Below are 17,531 nucleotides of genomic sequence, written 5' to 3' on the forward strand. Positions count from 1 at the left end.
GCACGGACCTACGCGCTGCTCATCAAACCATGCTGTGGTGGCGTCCCACACACAAAATAGAGGAAGATGGGCAATGGATGTTAGCTCAGGGGCCAATATTCCTCAGTAAAAATAAATTAAATAAATAAATAAATAAATAAATAAATAAATAAATAAATAAATAAATAAATAAATTTGGACCCCTACCTCCTACCATATACAAAAATTAAACATGGATCAAAAACCTAAATTTAAGAGATATAATTATAAAACTCTTAGAAGAAAACAGAAGGGTAAATCTTTATGGCCTTGGATTAGGCAAGAGTTTCTTAGATATGTCACCAAAAGCACAAGAAAAAAATAGAAATAGACAAATTGAGCTTCGTCAAAATGAATAACTTGTATATTAATACTAACAAGAAAGTAAAACGACAATCTACAGAATGAGAGAAAATATTTGTAAATCATATATCTGATAAAGGTGTAGTATTCAGAATATATACAGAACTCTTAGAATTCAAGGGCAAAAAGAATAACAACCTACTTAAAAAATGAATGAAAGACTTGAATAGACATTTCTCCAAAGAAGAAATACAAATGGCCAAGAAGAACATGAAAAAATGTTCAATATCGTTAGTCATTAGGGAAATGTAAATCAAAATGACAATGAGATACCACTTCACAACCACCTGGATGGCTACAATAATTTTTTTATAAATAGAAAATAACAAGTGTTGATGAGAATACAGAGCAATTGGACTCATCTTACATTGCTGGTGGTAACGTAAAATAGTGTAGCCTCTATAGAAAACAATTGGCAGTTCTTCAAAAAGTTAAACACAGAATTATGATATGACTCAGCAATTCTATTTCAAAGTATATACTCAAATAATGGATAACAGATGTTCAAACAATTACTTGTACATGAATGTTTATGGTAGCACTATTTACAACAGCCAAAAGGTAGAAACAACCAAAATGCCCTACAAAAGATGGATGGATAAACAAACGTGGTATATACAATGGAATATTATTCAGCCATAAAAAGGAATGAAGTACTGATACTTGCTGTAATGGGAATAAACTCTAAAACATTATGCTAAGTGAAATAAGCCAAACACAAAAAGGTCACACATTATATGATTCCAATAACATGAAACATCCAAAATAGGTAAATTCATAGAGACAGAAAGCAAGTTCCCAGCGGCTAATGGGAGGTGGGCACGTCAAGTGCCTGCTTATTGGTTATAGGGTTTCCTTTTGTGGTGATGAAAATGTTTTGGAGCTAGATAGACGTTATGATAGCACAATATTTTGAATGCACTAAATGCTACTGAATTGTACATTTTAAAATGGTTAATTTTATGTTATATTACTTTAACCTAAAAAAAAAGGTTTTGGAGTGATTATATTTATGAAGCCATAGTAACTGGAATTCTCTAAAACTTTTTTGCCTCTCCAGGATCACAATGATATAGATGTATGTTTTATTTTAGAAGTTTTATTGTTTTTGTTTTCATCTTTAGGTCTAGGACCCATCTCAGATTTTCAGTATGTTTTAAGGTAGGGATCAAGGTTATTTTTTTTCCCATATGAATGTCCAACGTGGAAGGGACTTTTTATTTTCCTATTGTATTATGTAGATGTCCGTGTGGAAAATCATATGACTGTATATGCAGGTCTATTTTTGGACTCTTCATGATGTTCAGTTGATCTATTTGTCCATCCTTTCACCAAAATCACACCATCTTGATAACTGTAGTTTTATAATAAGACTTGATCAGGTAGGATACATTTTCCAAACTAGTTCATGTTTTTCAAGATTGCTTTAGATAATCATGGTCTTTTGCCTTTCCAAATAAATTTTAAAATAATATTGTCAATTTCCAGGGGCAAATGACTGCTGGAGTTTGGATAGGGATTGTATTTCGTCTCTAGATCAATTTTCAGCATATTGACATCTTACCAATATTGAATATGAACATGGTATATCTACCCATTTATTTAGTTCTTCAATTTCCTCAGCAATGTTTTTATAGTTTTCTATGCAGAGAATTTACACATTTTTTCATTAAATTTGTCCCTTTAGTGTTCTTTGATGCTAGTGTAAATGGTAACTTAAGGTCATTTTGTGATTTACATTTTTTGTATATAGAAATACAACTGATTTTTTATTTTGACTTGTATCCAATGACTTTGATAAATTCACTTATTAATTTTAGTAGTTTCCTTATAAATTTCTAAGAATTGTCCATGTATACAATCATGCCATCAATAGATAGATATTTTTATATCTTCATTTGTAATTATGTATTTTGTTTCTTGTCTGATTTCATTGACTATGACCTCTACTATAAAGTTGAACAGAAGTGGTGAAAACACAACCTCTCTTGTTCCCAGTTATAGAGGAAAGATTTCTATTTTTCAACACTGAATATATATTAGCTCTGAGATTTTTGTAGATGCCCTTAATTAGGCTGAGGAAATGTTCTTCTATTTCTAGTTTGAAGGGAGTTTTTATCATAAATGTTACATTTTGTCAAATACTTTCGCCCACCCATTGAAATGACCATATCATTTTTCTCTCTTAATCTGTTAATGTAGTGAATTACACTAATTGATTTTTGTATGTTAGACTAATCTTGAATTTCTTAGATAAACCAAATCTGATCATAGGGTATTATCCTTTTTACATATTTCTGTATTAAAATTGCTAATATTTGATAAGAATATTTTATGTCTATGATGATGAGGGACATTGGTCTGTGGTTTTCTTTTCTTGTAATGTCCTTAACTTGTTTTAATTCTAGGGTTATGGAGGCTAATAAAATGAGTTGGAATATGTACTCTCCTCCTGCTCTATTTTCTGAAAGAATTGCATATGGTATCACGTCCTCTTTAAATGTTCAGATTCCCCAGTGAAGCCATCTTGGTGTGGAGTTCTCTTTGTGGAAAATTGTTTAATGATGAATTAAATTTTTAAGATGACATAGGGCATTTAAATATTTCTATTTCTTCCTGAATCAATTTTGGTAATTTCAGTCTGTCAAGGAATTCATACTTTTCATCTCAGTTGTCAATTTTATTGGCAAAGGGTTGTTCAAATTATCCCTCATTATCTTTTTTTTTTTTTTTTTAAAGATTTTATTTGTTCATTTTTTTCCCCCCAAAGCCCCAGTAGATAGTTGTATGTCATAGGTTCGCATCCTTCCAGTTGCTGCATGTGGGACCCGGCCTCGGGTTGGACGGAGAAGTGGTGCCTTGGGGCGTGCCCGGGATCCGATCCCGGGCCGCCAGCATCAGAGCGCGCGCACCCAACCGCCAAGCCACGGAGCCGGCCCCCTCATTATCTTTTTAATGGCTTCAGAATCTGTAGTCTTCTTCCCTCTTTCACTCCTTATATTCGTAGCTGGGTTTTCTCTCTTTTTTTAATCAGTCTTGCTAGGTGTTTATCTACTTTATTAATCTTTACAAATAACCAACTTCTGGATTTATTGATTTTTCTTTATTGTCTGTTTTCTATTTCAACTTTTATTATTATTTTTATCTTTTCTTTTTCTCAACATATCCTGGTTTTAAGTCATTATTTTCTGTATTCTTAAAGTGAAAGCTGAGATCATTGGTTTTAATTCATTCATTTTTTCTAATATAGGATTTTTAAGCTATAAATTTCCTCTTAGGCAGTGCTTTAGCTTCATCCACAAATTTTAATGTTCTGTTTTTCAAAATGTTGTCTAATTTCCTTTGTGGTTTTGTTCTTGACTCATGGGTTATCTGGAAATGTGTTGTTTAATTTTGAAATACTTTGGGGGGAAGTTTCTGGGCTTGTTATTGTAACTTGATTCTAATGTAATTCCATTCTGGCAGAAAATATACTCCATATAATTTCAATCATTGTTTTACAGTACAGTATACGGTCTATCTTGATGAATATTCCATCTGGAATTAAGAATTACATATATACTAATTTCACTGGGTAGAATGAGTGTGCAATAAATGTCAAGGTGGTTATAGTGCTCAAACCTTCCATGTTCTTACTTATTTTTTGGTCTATTCATTCTATCAGTCTATATCTCCCTTTAGGTTTGTAAAATTTTCCCTGCCTGTAATTGGGAACTTTGTTATTGGGTTCTCTTTATCTCTAGTAATACCTTTCATCTTGACTTCTACTTGGTCTGATATTACCATAGTCATTAAAGTTTATTTATGCTTATTATTTCAAACTGTTTCCGTCTTTATGTTTAAAATGTTTCTTGTAAATAATCTATACTTTTTTAATCTAGCCTGAAAATCTTTGCTTTTTAATTGAGATGTTCAGTACATTTACATTTATTGTAATTATTGACATAATTGTACTTGTGTTTGATTTCTAGTTTTCCAACTTGTTCTTTATTTCTCTGTTCCTCTTTTCCTGCCTTTGTTTTGGTAGCAGGAATTATATTTTTCTTTTAGCATCCCATTTTAACTCGTCTATTGATTTTTTTATTTATGCCTTGTTGTGCTACATTTTAGTGCTGCTTTACATATTACAATATACACCTTTAACCTACCATAGTATATGTTCAAAAGATATTCTATTACTTCAGGAACAATTTAATATATTTTGATAATATATTTCTAATTAATAGCTCTGAATCCTGTATTCTTATGGTCATATATATATTATCTCTACATATACTATAAAAACTCATGCTACTTTGTTATTAATTTTGCTTTAAAAAGCTAACAGTCTGGTGGAACCAAAGGTTGGGAGTAGGTCACCTGAACAGAAAGAGATATCATCAGATCCCAGACCACCAGCAACATTCTGTGGCCTTGTAGCAGCCTGTAAGGAGCACGAGCTCTGCAGAATGAGAAGCCTTTAGCATTCAGCCCTCAAGGTGATGGGATCCAGGACTGACTCCCTTAAAATTAGTAAGCCCCTAGGGTTATGGATTTACCATTAGGGCAAAAAGAGACAGAAACAGACAGAGAAACTGACTAACTCAGGATGGAAAGGGAAATGTGAGACTGAGGCTTGATTCATTCCATTTTTAATTTATTCCTTTATTCATTTTTTTTCATTTAACACTTATTAATTGAGCCAGACACTGTGTTGGACATTACTGGAGGTTTGGTTGTGAACAACATATGCAAATTTTAAACCTTTATATTTAAAAAAATGTTGGGACCTAATTTTATAAATCAAACTACTGAATCGGGATAATTTAGTTACAGTCATAATTTTAAAAGAACATTTGAAGGTTTTAATACTTCAAATAATTCTCACAAGAACTTTGTGATCAATACAAGAATTTTTATGAGTATCACTACGTAAATAACTAAACTCAAGGAGTTAATTTCAGTCACTTTCACAAATGATCCAAATTCAGATTCTAGTTAGCACATAATAGTTTTTCAAAATTTCCAAACAAAAGTAATTTTCTATCTACTCCTTTCTCTGTTGAAATTAAAATCAAACATCTCACTCTGTAACAAGCACAAGAAATTGATGTGTACTAACAGCTTTCAAGCTCTCTTGTCTTCCAAGAACAACTGACTTGCTACAGGCTCCTAAACTATTTGCCAAGTTGATACATATATGGCGGTAGCAGAGCACTGGAGAAACCCAATGGCTACTGAGGCAGGGGAAAAAGAGAAGGAGTATTGAAAGAGAAGGGGTACTTACTATGGTGGGAGAGGGAATAAATATAGGGGCTTCGGTCATAAATAATGAGTAGGGCTTCAGGAAAATCATGGGTGAAGGAGTTTTTAAAATTTTGTTAAATGTTTTGAACAGAAATCTCCTTCGTTTCCCCTCTAAAAGGTTTAATTTGCTTTTACATACTTTATTAAATGTATGGATGTTGTTGCTTTGAATGTGATACAACGCTGCAACTGGACATGAGAGGCAAGGGACCCACTCCAGGCAGTTGCCATTCTTAAAAGAATATTATACTCCAAAAGGTCTAAATCGATTACACATGCTTGAGAATGTGAGTGAGTGAGTAGCTATAGATAAATAAAGCTCAATGTTAATGCTGAAATGAACATGAAATTCATTAGGATTAACAGCCAGAAATATCATATAAAAGTTTGGCTTCATGGGGCCGGCCCAGTGGCGCAAGCGGTTAAGTGCACACACTCCACTGCAGCGGCCCAGGGTTCGCCAGTTCGGATCCCAGGCACACACCAATGCACCGCTTGTCAGGCCATGCTGTGGCAGGCGTCCCATATAAAGTAGAGGAAGATGGGCATGGATGTTAGCCCAGGGCCAGTCTTCCTCAGCAAAAAGAGGAGGATTGGCAGATGTTAGCTCAGGGCCAATCTTTCTCACACAAAAAAATGAAAAAGTTTGGCTTCAATTCTTACCTTTTCTTTATTTTGTTAATAACATAGACTTACATACATTAAGTAACATTTGAATGACAAACTTCCTTACATGATTTGGATTCTGGTGATGGTGGAGAAATATTAGACACAGCAAGGTCACTTTTTGACTTTTTAGGCTTCTTTGCATTTAATTGCCAGGGTTTATCATAGCTTCTGAAATCCCTTCTTGTTCCTTTATGATCTGTTAAAAACAAAACAAAACAAAAAATACAGATATATAAACTCAATAATAAGTGATTTCAAGATCAAAAACTAAATCCATGAAGTCATTAGATATACCTGGCAAAAGCTGTAGGATACCACACATCAAAAATAATGCAAATATCCAAAAGTTTTGTTTGCTTAATTTCCTCTGTAAATTTGAGTTTTGAATTTGATATGAATCAGCTTGTATATTAACATTATTAAGATCATGTTAAACTATGAAATTATTTGAAAGGCTTTTTAAGGCATAGATTACCATTACTTAAAAATAACATTCTTTAAATAAATGTCATGGAACAAAGCATTGTATTATGTTGTAAATAAAAACAACTAAATATTTAAGTAAATTTTACTCATCTGATGTTACCTTATGCACTATTTACTATGACACATAAAACTATTGACATTCATTTAAATTTCATCTCTAGTATCACTCATTTTTCCACTTCTCTATTCAAGAAAGATTAATTCAACCAACTTATTTGGAAAGTTATAGTTTCCCTTCAAAGGTGGTCATTGCCATACCAATTTCCAAATTAAATGATCTTTCCAGGAGTTCATCCCTCTTTGACTTTGACTTCTTTGCCAAGCATTTCATATTTTTAGGCAGACCTATCTTTGTGGAATTTTGTCTTCTCTTATTCTCAGGGCATTACATTCTCCTCATTCCTATATCATCTCTCTGACTACTCCCTTTCTGTTTTTCTTTTTTTTTTTTTTTAATGTTTTTTTAATCCACCCCCCCACCAAAGCCCCAGTAGATAGTTGTATGTCATAGCTGCACATCCTTCTAGTTGCTGTATGTGGGATGCGGCCTCAGCATGGCTGGACAAGCGGTGCGTCGGTGTGCACCCGGGATCCAAACCAGGCCACCAGCAGCGGAGCGCGCGCACTTAACCGCTAAGCCATGGGGCTGGCCCGTCCCTTTCTGTTTTATTCACTGCTTTCTCACTTTCCTCTTTCATCTATGTCATATTCCTAAGAGTTTACTTTTGCCATTTTGTTTAAATTTACAAGTTGTCAAATCATCCTAGCTTTATGGATGCCATATAAATCTTTCTCTGACCACTCACGTATAAATACAAAATAGAAATCATGGAACATTATATGGATTACCAAATTTTCATGTTGGTGTTGTACTTAACCAGCTGTTACCCAATTTTCCCACTTCCAACATGCCATTCAATACCAAAAGAGGCATAAAAATTCTAAAACACTAGGAACCGAAATATTGGTCTGTGGTCTGCCAGAACCAAGGAGGTTACTGCCATAGATAGGATTAAGACAAAAGGTAGGCAAATCAGAAAGAGCCTGGAAGATTTCTAGGCATCCACAAGGCTTGCTCCTACATCAGCACCACCTATTTCTGCTGTTGCACAATCTATCAGAATTTGTATTTGTACCTCCATCCTAGGACCATACTTTATTCTAACGTAAATGACTAAAGGAAGAAAGAATCCTGGTCATAAAACATAGCATCTGGGGCTGGCCCCGTGGCTTAGCGGTTGGGTGCATGCGCTCCGCTGCCGGCGGCCCGGGTTCGGACCCCGGGTGCGCACCGATGCACCGCTCCTCCGGCCATGCTGAGGCCACGTCCCACATACAGCAACTAGAAGGATGTGCAGCTATGACAGACAACTATCTACTGGGGCTTTGGGGGAAAAATAAATAAATAAAATCTTTAAAAAAAAAAAAAAAAAAAAAACATAGCATCTCATGACACAAAGAAAAACTAAAAGGAGCCAGAGAGGAACGATACATTGGATTTTGTGGCTTTTTTACTTCTCCACTATTGGCACTTATTGGCAACTTAAATAATCTAGCAATGATATTACTCTTACTCAGATGGTTGAAAAAGAGATAAGAGACAGAAACTCACTGATCAGTTTAGCAGAGACCCACAGGACTCAGTTGATACTGGAAATTTTAGTAGCAGCCATAATTTCACCTGTGTCTCTAAAATTTTCGAAAAAGATCCGAGCAATATAGTGAGGGGACAAAGAAGAGTCCACCTATGCTATTTATTGACAAGCCCAAAACTAGGTAGAACACTCCTCATTTAAATTTGAATAAACAGAGAAAAACATTGCTTTAAGGAAAAAAATTGAATATAAAAAACAAGAATAGAGCATTCAAGACATAGAGGAAATACATAGTTTTGGGAAATATTTACTACAAAAAACTTTTAAATTTTAGAATGTGGCTATTTTATCTTCTCAATAAAAATAAAAGAAAATGGACCCTATGAAATAAAAAGAAATGAGAGAGGAAATGGGCTAACCAAACTGAGGTAAAAATATAACTGCAGACAGAAATTTAAAAAGAAAATGAGACAAGGAAATGTTGACAGGAAACTAAAATGCAATACCAACATTTAAATTTGTGTTCAAAGACAGAAAGAGAAAACCAATATTGTAGAAAATTGAATCAGTGGCACAAAGAACACACTTGACAAACCTCTCTAGAAGTCAGTCAATAAAGAAACGCAAATACAATGCAAAATGAAATGAGAGGAATGGAGAACAGTAAAGGAAACTCAATTTACACATAGTTGATGTTCCCGAAGAAGAAATCAAAACAAATAGAAGCAATAACTAAGTACAGAAGAAAACTTCTGGACTGAAGACCTGGGTTTATTGATTGAAAGGATTCATTGAATACAAGGAAAAACAAAAGAAAGGAGACAATCATCTAGATGTATTCCCAGTAAAACTTTTGGAAATCAGAAACAAAGAAAAAACAAATCCCGTAAGTATTTAAGAAGAATAATTAGAATATCTAAAAAGGAATAAAAATAAGGCTGCTTTCGGGTTTCTCCTCCACAATATTGAATGACAGACTTTTGAGAAGACGTTGTGCCCCAAATTGCTAGATACACTTAAAGGCAACAAGAGGACATCTTCAGATATTCTCAAAAAGTATGCTACCCGCATACTTTAAATATTGAGTCATTTTCTAGCTAATTAGAACATGCGTCAAAAGAAACAATTCAAAACTGCAATAAAGGTTTTTCAACTGGCATTATTTACTGTCCCTCCAATTATAACTTCTTCAGTTATATTCATATCCAAGAATTATTCTATGCTTTCCTTCTCCCTCCTGTCATACTCTTTCCTCCAAAATCTTTCCTTTTTACCTTCTGGGGCATAAATTGCAGGGAAACAGTCTTCCCACCTCAAATCAACCCTTTTGTGTCTTTTTTTTTTTTCGTTGCAGGGAAAGATTCGCCCTGAGCTAACATCTGTTGCCAATCTTCCTCTCTCTCTCTTTTTTTCTTCCTCCCCAAAGCCCCAGTGCCTGGTTGTATATCCTAGTTGTAACTCCTTCTAGTGCTTCTATGTGAGCCACCACCACAGCATGGCAACTGACAGACGGGTGGTGTGGTTCTCTGACTGGGAAACGAACCCCGGCCACCAAAGTGGGAATGCTGAACTTTAACCACTAGAGCATAAGGGCTGGCTCCCCTCTGTCATGTCTTAAGACACACCTCATTCTTTCCACAAGAGCAACTCCCCGCTCTGCAGCTTCCTGGAATGGAGGGTGTTCATTCCCCCACGTGCCACTGCCCAGGCTGAGTTTTCCTGGGCCATCAATGTTAAGCTGAAAGTCCCTCCTCTCTTGTGGTAAATGCTGCCTGTCTACACTACTCACCACTCTTCATTATTGCCATCCTTTTGCCCCTGATTACAAGACATTGGCACAGTCTCCCTTGACCATTCAACTTGGATGAAATGGTGGTGACCTCTTAATCCTTAGACAAATCATGAATTAAGCCTCATTCTTCCTTGTCTTCCTCAATTCTGAAGAGCTTCACTTCTCTGATACTTCAGGAACCCCCAAACTAAGGCCACCCACAGGACCTTCTCATCATCTGGAATCATTCCACCTCAAAAGTCTTGATCTCAAACATCGCAATCTCTCCTCCTTCTGTATCTCATATTTTCACTGCACCTGCACTTATACTGGCCTCCTAAAGGTCTTTAGCTCTCTGATTTGTTTTCTATGTCTAAACCTTTTCCTACCCTTGCTCACTGCCCTCTCATACCAGACACTGCACTTTGATCACTTGCACAATTTGCTCACAAGTGTCCTCAACTCCTTTGTAAAACTGTTCTTCCAGCCTCCACCCTCACCGTGGCATAACCACAATTCTCCATCAGTCCCTCAAACTGATCTCTGCTCCCCTCCCAGTACTTGCGGGCACTGTTAGAGAAAAATCACAATCTTGCTGATGGTTTCCATGATTAATTCATGTCTTCAACTTTAGATAAGCCCCAGAACTGCTTGCTACTCTCTTTTATTTTCCTTTTACCAACTCTTTTTTCCTTTTCCTTGGTCACTTTCCACAACTGGCATCATTCACTTCAATCTCCCCTATCCAATCCTCAACCCTCTTGTCCTCAGCAAACAACTTAATTCTTAACAAACAGACAAAATTTAAGGCATCAGATATAATCTCACACTTGCCTTCTCCCAGTCTATCTATAAATTTGACCACAATTTCTTTCATTCTTTCACTCTCATGCTTTTAGTGATTATGTGGGTGATACTGAATGCCCCATCTGTGACTCCTGCCTGGACCTATCCATGGAGTTTTAGACCTATATCTAACTGCCTGCTGGAATTATCTACTCAGATGTCCCCCAAGAAACTCAAATTCATCAAAAGGAATTGGACTTATTATTGTCCTCCATAAATTTAGTCCTGTGTTCCCATCTTGCTTTATTAAACAAGCATTTATGCCATTACCCAAGTCAGTAAACTGGGAGTTATAATAATCTCCTCCCCTCTTTCACCCTCTCCAAGCAATGAATCATTAAGTACTTGTGCTAGTCAGACTTCTAAGATGATCCTCATGACCTCTGTCCCCTGATGTTATGCCCTATATAATTCCCTCCCCTTGAGTGTAGACAGGACCTTTGACTTGCTTTGAACCAATAGAATATGGAAAGGCGATGGGATGTCAATGTCATGATTGTGTTATATTATATAAGACTCTATCTTAGTAGATTTGAATGAGAGAAACTCCCTTGCTGGCTTTAAAGAAGTAAGCTGCCATGATGTGAGACAGCCATGTGACAAGGAACTGTGGATTGCATCTAAAAGCTGAGAGCAGCCCCAGGCTGAAATCCAGCAAGAAAACAGGAACCTCAGTCACACAGCTGCAAGGAAATAATCCTGACAAAAACCTGAATGAGCTTGGAAGCTCATTCTTTCTTATGCCAGCCTCCATATGAGAATGCAACCCAGCCAACACCTTGATTTGCAGTCTTGTGAGATTAATCAGAAGATCTAGTTACACCGTGCATGGACTTCTGACCCACGGAAACTGTGAGATACTAAACGTGTGCTGATTAAAGCTACAAAGTTTAATACAGTACTGTCTCTCCAATACTATAATTTATAAATAATGGCTCATGTGAACTTCAGTAGGCTCACAGATGTTCACCTGGTCTGCCTTCACATCATGGATGCCATCTTTGCACATATAAACCAGAGCCCATGCCTATATACTTACTACTTAAAATCTAAACCCAAGAAAGTGAGGCCAAGAAAAACCAAGAGTTCCTTTTTTGTATGCCAAAATCTCATACCTAGTTTCCTCTATGATGCAGATATCTTCTGTATCTTTTGTATGGAAAACTGACACGAGAGACATCTATATTCTTCAGGGGATACCCTATTCCCTACTCTTTTTAGTGTGGCTTTGAGACATGGTCTCAAGAAGTACCAATATGAGAATACAATAAAAGAAGACCAAAATCCTTTCACGGGATCCTGTAGAGCATGAAGAAGATAAGAGAAGTGAGGGTGTCATTTCAGGAAAGCATTTGGAGTTCTGTCAGAAGATTCCCATGGGAGTCAGGCAAGGAGTTGGCTACTCAAGCAACAGGCATGGGGGGATTTGGATTAAAGTAAATGCCAAACCAACAGAGCAGTGTGTAGAGGAAAAAAGCTATCAGACACACATTCCTTAAGCGAAGATCAAAGTCAAGTCTCCCCACTTATCTCACTAGCGCTTATAGATGAGGCTATTGCAGACTTGGTAAGGCTGGTTCCCCAATGTCCAAAGTAAATGAATCTTCCTAAGGTTGAACTTACCACATAAGATAAAATTGGGGCTGGAGGAAGTAGAGAATTATCATCACTTTGGGCAACAAGAGAGGTAACTTGGTGGAAATCTATTGTTTACTTTTCTATGGATAAGCATTTAATTCAAATTCTTCATAAAAAGAAAAGAAACAGGTAAAGCTTAGAATAGTTTGAATTCATACAGGATGAAATTTTTTCATATAAATCTGAATCTTATTTGTATTAAAATTGAATACAGATTCTCATAGTTTGAAACATAATACATAACAATAAATTCAAATTCAAGAATATCTTATGACAAATTTCAGCCTATGGGTGAAGTCACAGGTGAATACATGAAATCCTAGGTAACTATCTAGATTCATCTTATCGTCAGAAAGACTTGTAAATTTTTACATTAAATGTATCAAAATTAACTATAAAATACACTTTTTCATTTACCTGATGTTTCACTTTCTGCCCACAGAGCTGCAGATCCAGACAAAGTTCTCTGAAGTTGTCCACGGTTTCCTTGTTTAGACTGAAGATGGTCAATGAGAAATGGTATTGGCTGGTCAGGTGTCTCAGTTATTAACTTGGTCATTAATTCCTGCAGGTAGAATAGAGCATACGTTCATATCTAATAATAATAGCGAACACTTACATAGCACTTACTATTGTCAGGAACTGCTCTAATTGCTTTATATACAGCAACTAATTTAATCCTAACAACAACCTTTTCAGGCAAGTACAAGTTATTGTCCTCATTTTTGAGGAAATTGAAGTGCAGAGAAGTAAATCATCTATGTTACACAGCTAATACATGGCAAAGCCAAGATATATTTATTTTTATTATTATACTTGACCAAAAACATACTAGAAATTTAATCTAAATTCTTTCGAAAGATTATAGTCGAAGAACTTTAAACTTCAGATTACTATTTTGAGATGCCACTAGAAACTAAACTTTTGATAAATATACCTAATATACCAATGTCATTTTTCCTTCTAACCATATCTAAATATCCCAAAATGAAGAAAGTTTTGATGGAATGAAAAAAATTAGTAAAATGTCACAGACCCACAGAAACCAAAAAATGTCTTAAACTGGTCTCCAAACAATACAGAATTTCCTTTTTCCAAAAGCCCTAATGGGTATTGATTCTTTCTTCTTCTTTTTTTTAATGAGTTAAGCAGTGGAGAGTTCTCTACCTGCAGGAGCAGGCTGTTCCATTTTTGGACAGCTCTAATGACACCTTAAATTGGGCAGAAATATGCCTGAGGGTAATATCTACACATTGTTTTTTCCAGTCAGCAACAGCAAAGAGCAAGCTCCAATTTGTGGTCAATTAGAATCCCCAGATTGTTCTCATATGAACAGCTGCCAAGCCACATGGATATCATTTTGTGTTGTGTAACAGGATTTGTGAACTTGCATGCAGCATTTTACAATTCATATCGGTCACATTTCATCTTGTTGGTTTTAGCCCAGAATACTAGTCTGTCAATTGTCATTTTAAGCTTAGATTCTGTGAGAGGCAGTGGTTCTAGTGAGTAGGCTAGAAAACCTAGTGAGTAGGCTAGTATTAGGAGTACTGACGGAGGGGTATTGGAAATTCCCCATCTCATTGTCTTTTTTTGTCGGTGGCCTATTTCCTCTGCCTTGAATGCTGTTCTCTCAGATGTTCAGATGGCTGGCTTGTCATCATTCAGTCTCTGAGGATACCTTCATAAAGAGGCTTACCCTAACCAATCTTCATAAGTCTTTATCACTTCATTGTTTTATTTTCTTCACAGCATTTAGCACTCTCCAGAATCATCACATTTAATATTTGCTTGTCTGTTTACCTGTCTCTCCTCCTCCCCCACCACAGCACTAAGAGCAAAGACTGGCCTGGTTTGATCTCTGCTCTCTTCCTAGAGCCTGGAACTCGACGTAGCTCACAGCTGCTGTTGAACAAATATCTGTTGAATGAGTGAGTGCTTGGTTTATTGATCACAGGTAAATACTAGTAATTAAAGTCCCTTACTGTCCTAATAAACAACAATTAAAGCACTCATAGATTTCTTAGCCCAGCAAAATATACTCTTCTGACCTCCTATACAAGAAACTGCTGTCATGATATCTCAGGAACATTTGTTGACATTTAGAGCAGTCTAGGAACACACAAATTTATCTGAGTAGAAGCTAAATGAATTTTGTAGATGATAAGACTCCAAGTTGATCTCAGAGACATGGTTAAGATAATTCAAGGTATCTCAAAAATGCATATATTGATCATAGAGTTGGAACTTAAAAAAGCAAAGGATTTCTACCATAAATACACTGTGAAGCAGAATATTTATCAAATGTAACACTTTTCTATATTCTGAAAAACAGGTATCCTGTTATTTAAAAATCTCAATTATTATGGTTACAACTAAAGAGGTCATTCCTCTATTGTGATAAAGCAATGCTGGGTTCAATTAAACCCCAATTATACATCAGTAGAATGCAATTTAAAATATTTTGAATTTTCCTTCTGTAGAAGAGATATATTACCTTCTATTTAAATTCATTGTACACTACAGAAGCTACAAGAAAATAGAAAAATAAATAGAGGGACCAACTAGATTACTCTTGTCACAGAAGGCCTGTGCACTCAGATAAAGCAAAATTAGGTCAGATAACAGGGCTTTAAAGCCACAGCAATTTCTACCCTGAAACCTCTGAAGATATCATTCACTTTTTGTTTTTAACCTTTCAAATTAGATGGAAAGTTTCTGGGAGTATTCTTTCTTTTAAAATAAACTAAACTGTTCCTATATTGTTTTTGAAGATGGATCATACAATCATAATAAACCAAGTAATCACTGTTAAATTTTTTTAATACCATCAGCCTAGTAACTAGTACTGGATACCCTTATATTCCATTAACGAATATATGAGGTTAAAGACACAGGACAAATTCAGTCATAAGCGAAATGAAAATACTTAATGTTTGCAATAGGGTATGTTGGGTATCTTGGTTGGGCAAGGGTCTAGTTTTAGATTATTGTATTTATAAGAGGAATTTTCCTGCCTCTTAATCCATGTATCTACTGGCATTACGACCTGAATGATTTTAAGGACTTGAACTCGACAGAAACTTCCTTCCCAGACATAAAAATTTAAATCCTTAGATTCGCAAAGATGCTCCTGGCAATAAAAAGACTGGTTTTTCCCCGCTAGGATTTAGACACACAGAGACAGAACTGAGGGGCTGATGGACGGACAAGATGAGAAACAAGTCGTGCAGCTGGAACGTCAGGTTGGAGAGAGAAATCCGACTGCAGAAAGTTTCATCCGATCATTCACCACAAGGAAAAATGTATTCTAGAATAGCAAGCCAGCGTCAGGGACCGAGGCTGAATACCATCGGGGAATGTTCTGTGCTTACAGAGAGGGAGAGGGGCTCATCTACAATTCCTAACATCAGTGCAAGAGTTGTGACACGAACTGCACTGGGAGCCACAGCCCGACCAAGACGGAGACTCTGTACATAGCCACCTGCTACCTGGGCCACCTGTCGGCCGCGCAGAGCCTCACCCAAGGAGAGCCGGCGACGCAGTGATGCTGCGCCCCCTGGCGGCTGCCAGCTCCGCCCCGACGGCAGCCCCGCGCAGGCGCAGAACCGGGCCTGGGCTCAGCCGCCAGTGTTGCGGCGTCCTGGGGGCCCGCGCCCGCCTGCCCTGGAGCCCTAGCGGCGCCCGAACGCCCGGGGGGAAAGGTCCCCGACATGGGACCCTAAGTGACACTTCCTTACTGCCCTGGGATGCAGTCGCCCCCGCAGCTGTCGCGAGGGAAAGCCACTGCCCCAACCCTGTCCCGGGACGCACACATCCCCAGAGCCCCAACCTTCTAACTCTCCATCATGTTAACTCTTTTGTATTAAAGGGCATATGACCCGGATACATATATGAGTGGCTTCTGTTTTCCTGGTGGAACCCTTAATGATCTACGCAAAAGAAGTGTTAGCTAATTTTCATGATTACTATTACTTTTATATATTTATATCATATATTTTTCTATATTTATATGTTTATTACTACTATTATTACCATTTTATCCCATATTTTGTAGCATACATTTGTGATGCTATATATGCAAATTGCATCTTTTTATTGGCTTTATTTTTCTGATTATAAAACTAATAAGTTTATCTTAATATAGTGTATTATCGACTAGTTTTTAACTTCATGAATATACAGACAGAGAGAGACAGCCCTCTGCATTGATATCTGTTTCCTTTTTTGTTAATTATAATTTGTTACTGGTATGAATTAAAATACGTATATTTTTTTAAATATAAATACATATGAAGGTAAAATTTTTAAAAATTTTGAAACACAATCTAGAGAACATAAATCGTTAAGTAATTACTGAGTGCAAATTTGTATTATATAACATGTAAGGACTACTGGAATTTAGGGCTATTATAACCAATAACAGACAACCTTCTACTATTTAGAACACTGGCACAATTAGTGAGCTGGAGAATGGTACCAACTAAATAGTGATGATGATTGTCACAAAATACATTTCAATTTTAATGTCCACTAGATAAAAGCAAAACCATGAGTGAATTGGTAGCTCATCATAGAGTCATTTATTATAAAACTGGAATTAGTAATCAGGCAACAGTAGAAATTATTTTAATAAAAGATCCATTTCATTTGATAAAAGCTATGGAATCCCTTGGTTAAGAAAAAAAATTAAAAAGCACATACGTACACACAAACAGCAAATATTACAGAACGTTTCTGGGTGTTGACCCAACCATGGGCTGACCCTGTAAGGTTTCATTGACTCCAGGTTAAGACCTCTTGCTGTATGCTGAGAGCATACAGACAGCATGGCATTTTGCCTAAAAATTTGTGAGTGG

At 36.3% G+C, this 17,531-nt stretch overlaps 1 protein-coding gene across 9 annotated transcripts in view; it reads right to left on the minus strand.

Moving 5' to 3' along the window:
• C31H8orf34 (chromosome 31 C8orf34 homolog) overlaps nucleotides 1–17,531 on the minus strand; it is a 392,833-nt gene that overhangs the window by 304,714 nt on the left and 70,588 nt on the right. For all 9 annotated transcript variants that reach the window (XM_087420473.1, XM_087420472.1, XM_087420471.1 and 6 more), the window contains exons 2-3: nucleotides 13,090–13,237; nucleotides 6,401–6,532 (exon numbers count right to left, since the gene is read on the minus strand). In XM_087420473.1, coding sequence (XP_087276599.1) covers nucleotides 6,401–6,532; nucleotides 13,090–13,237 — 280 coding nt within the window. The remainder of the gene's footprint in view (nucleotides 1–6,400; nucleotides 6,533–13,089; nucleotides 13,238–17,531) is intronic.

This window comes from Ceratotherium simum, chromosome 31, assembly GCF_057802395.1.
Source record: "Ceratotherium simum simum isolate JZ-2026a chromosome 31, ASM5780239v1, whole genome shotgun sequence".
In the NCBI taxonomy this organism is placed as follows: Eukaryota; Metazoa; Chordata; class Mammalia; order Perissodactyla; family Rhinocerotidae; genus Ceratotherium; species Ceratotherium simum.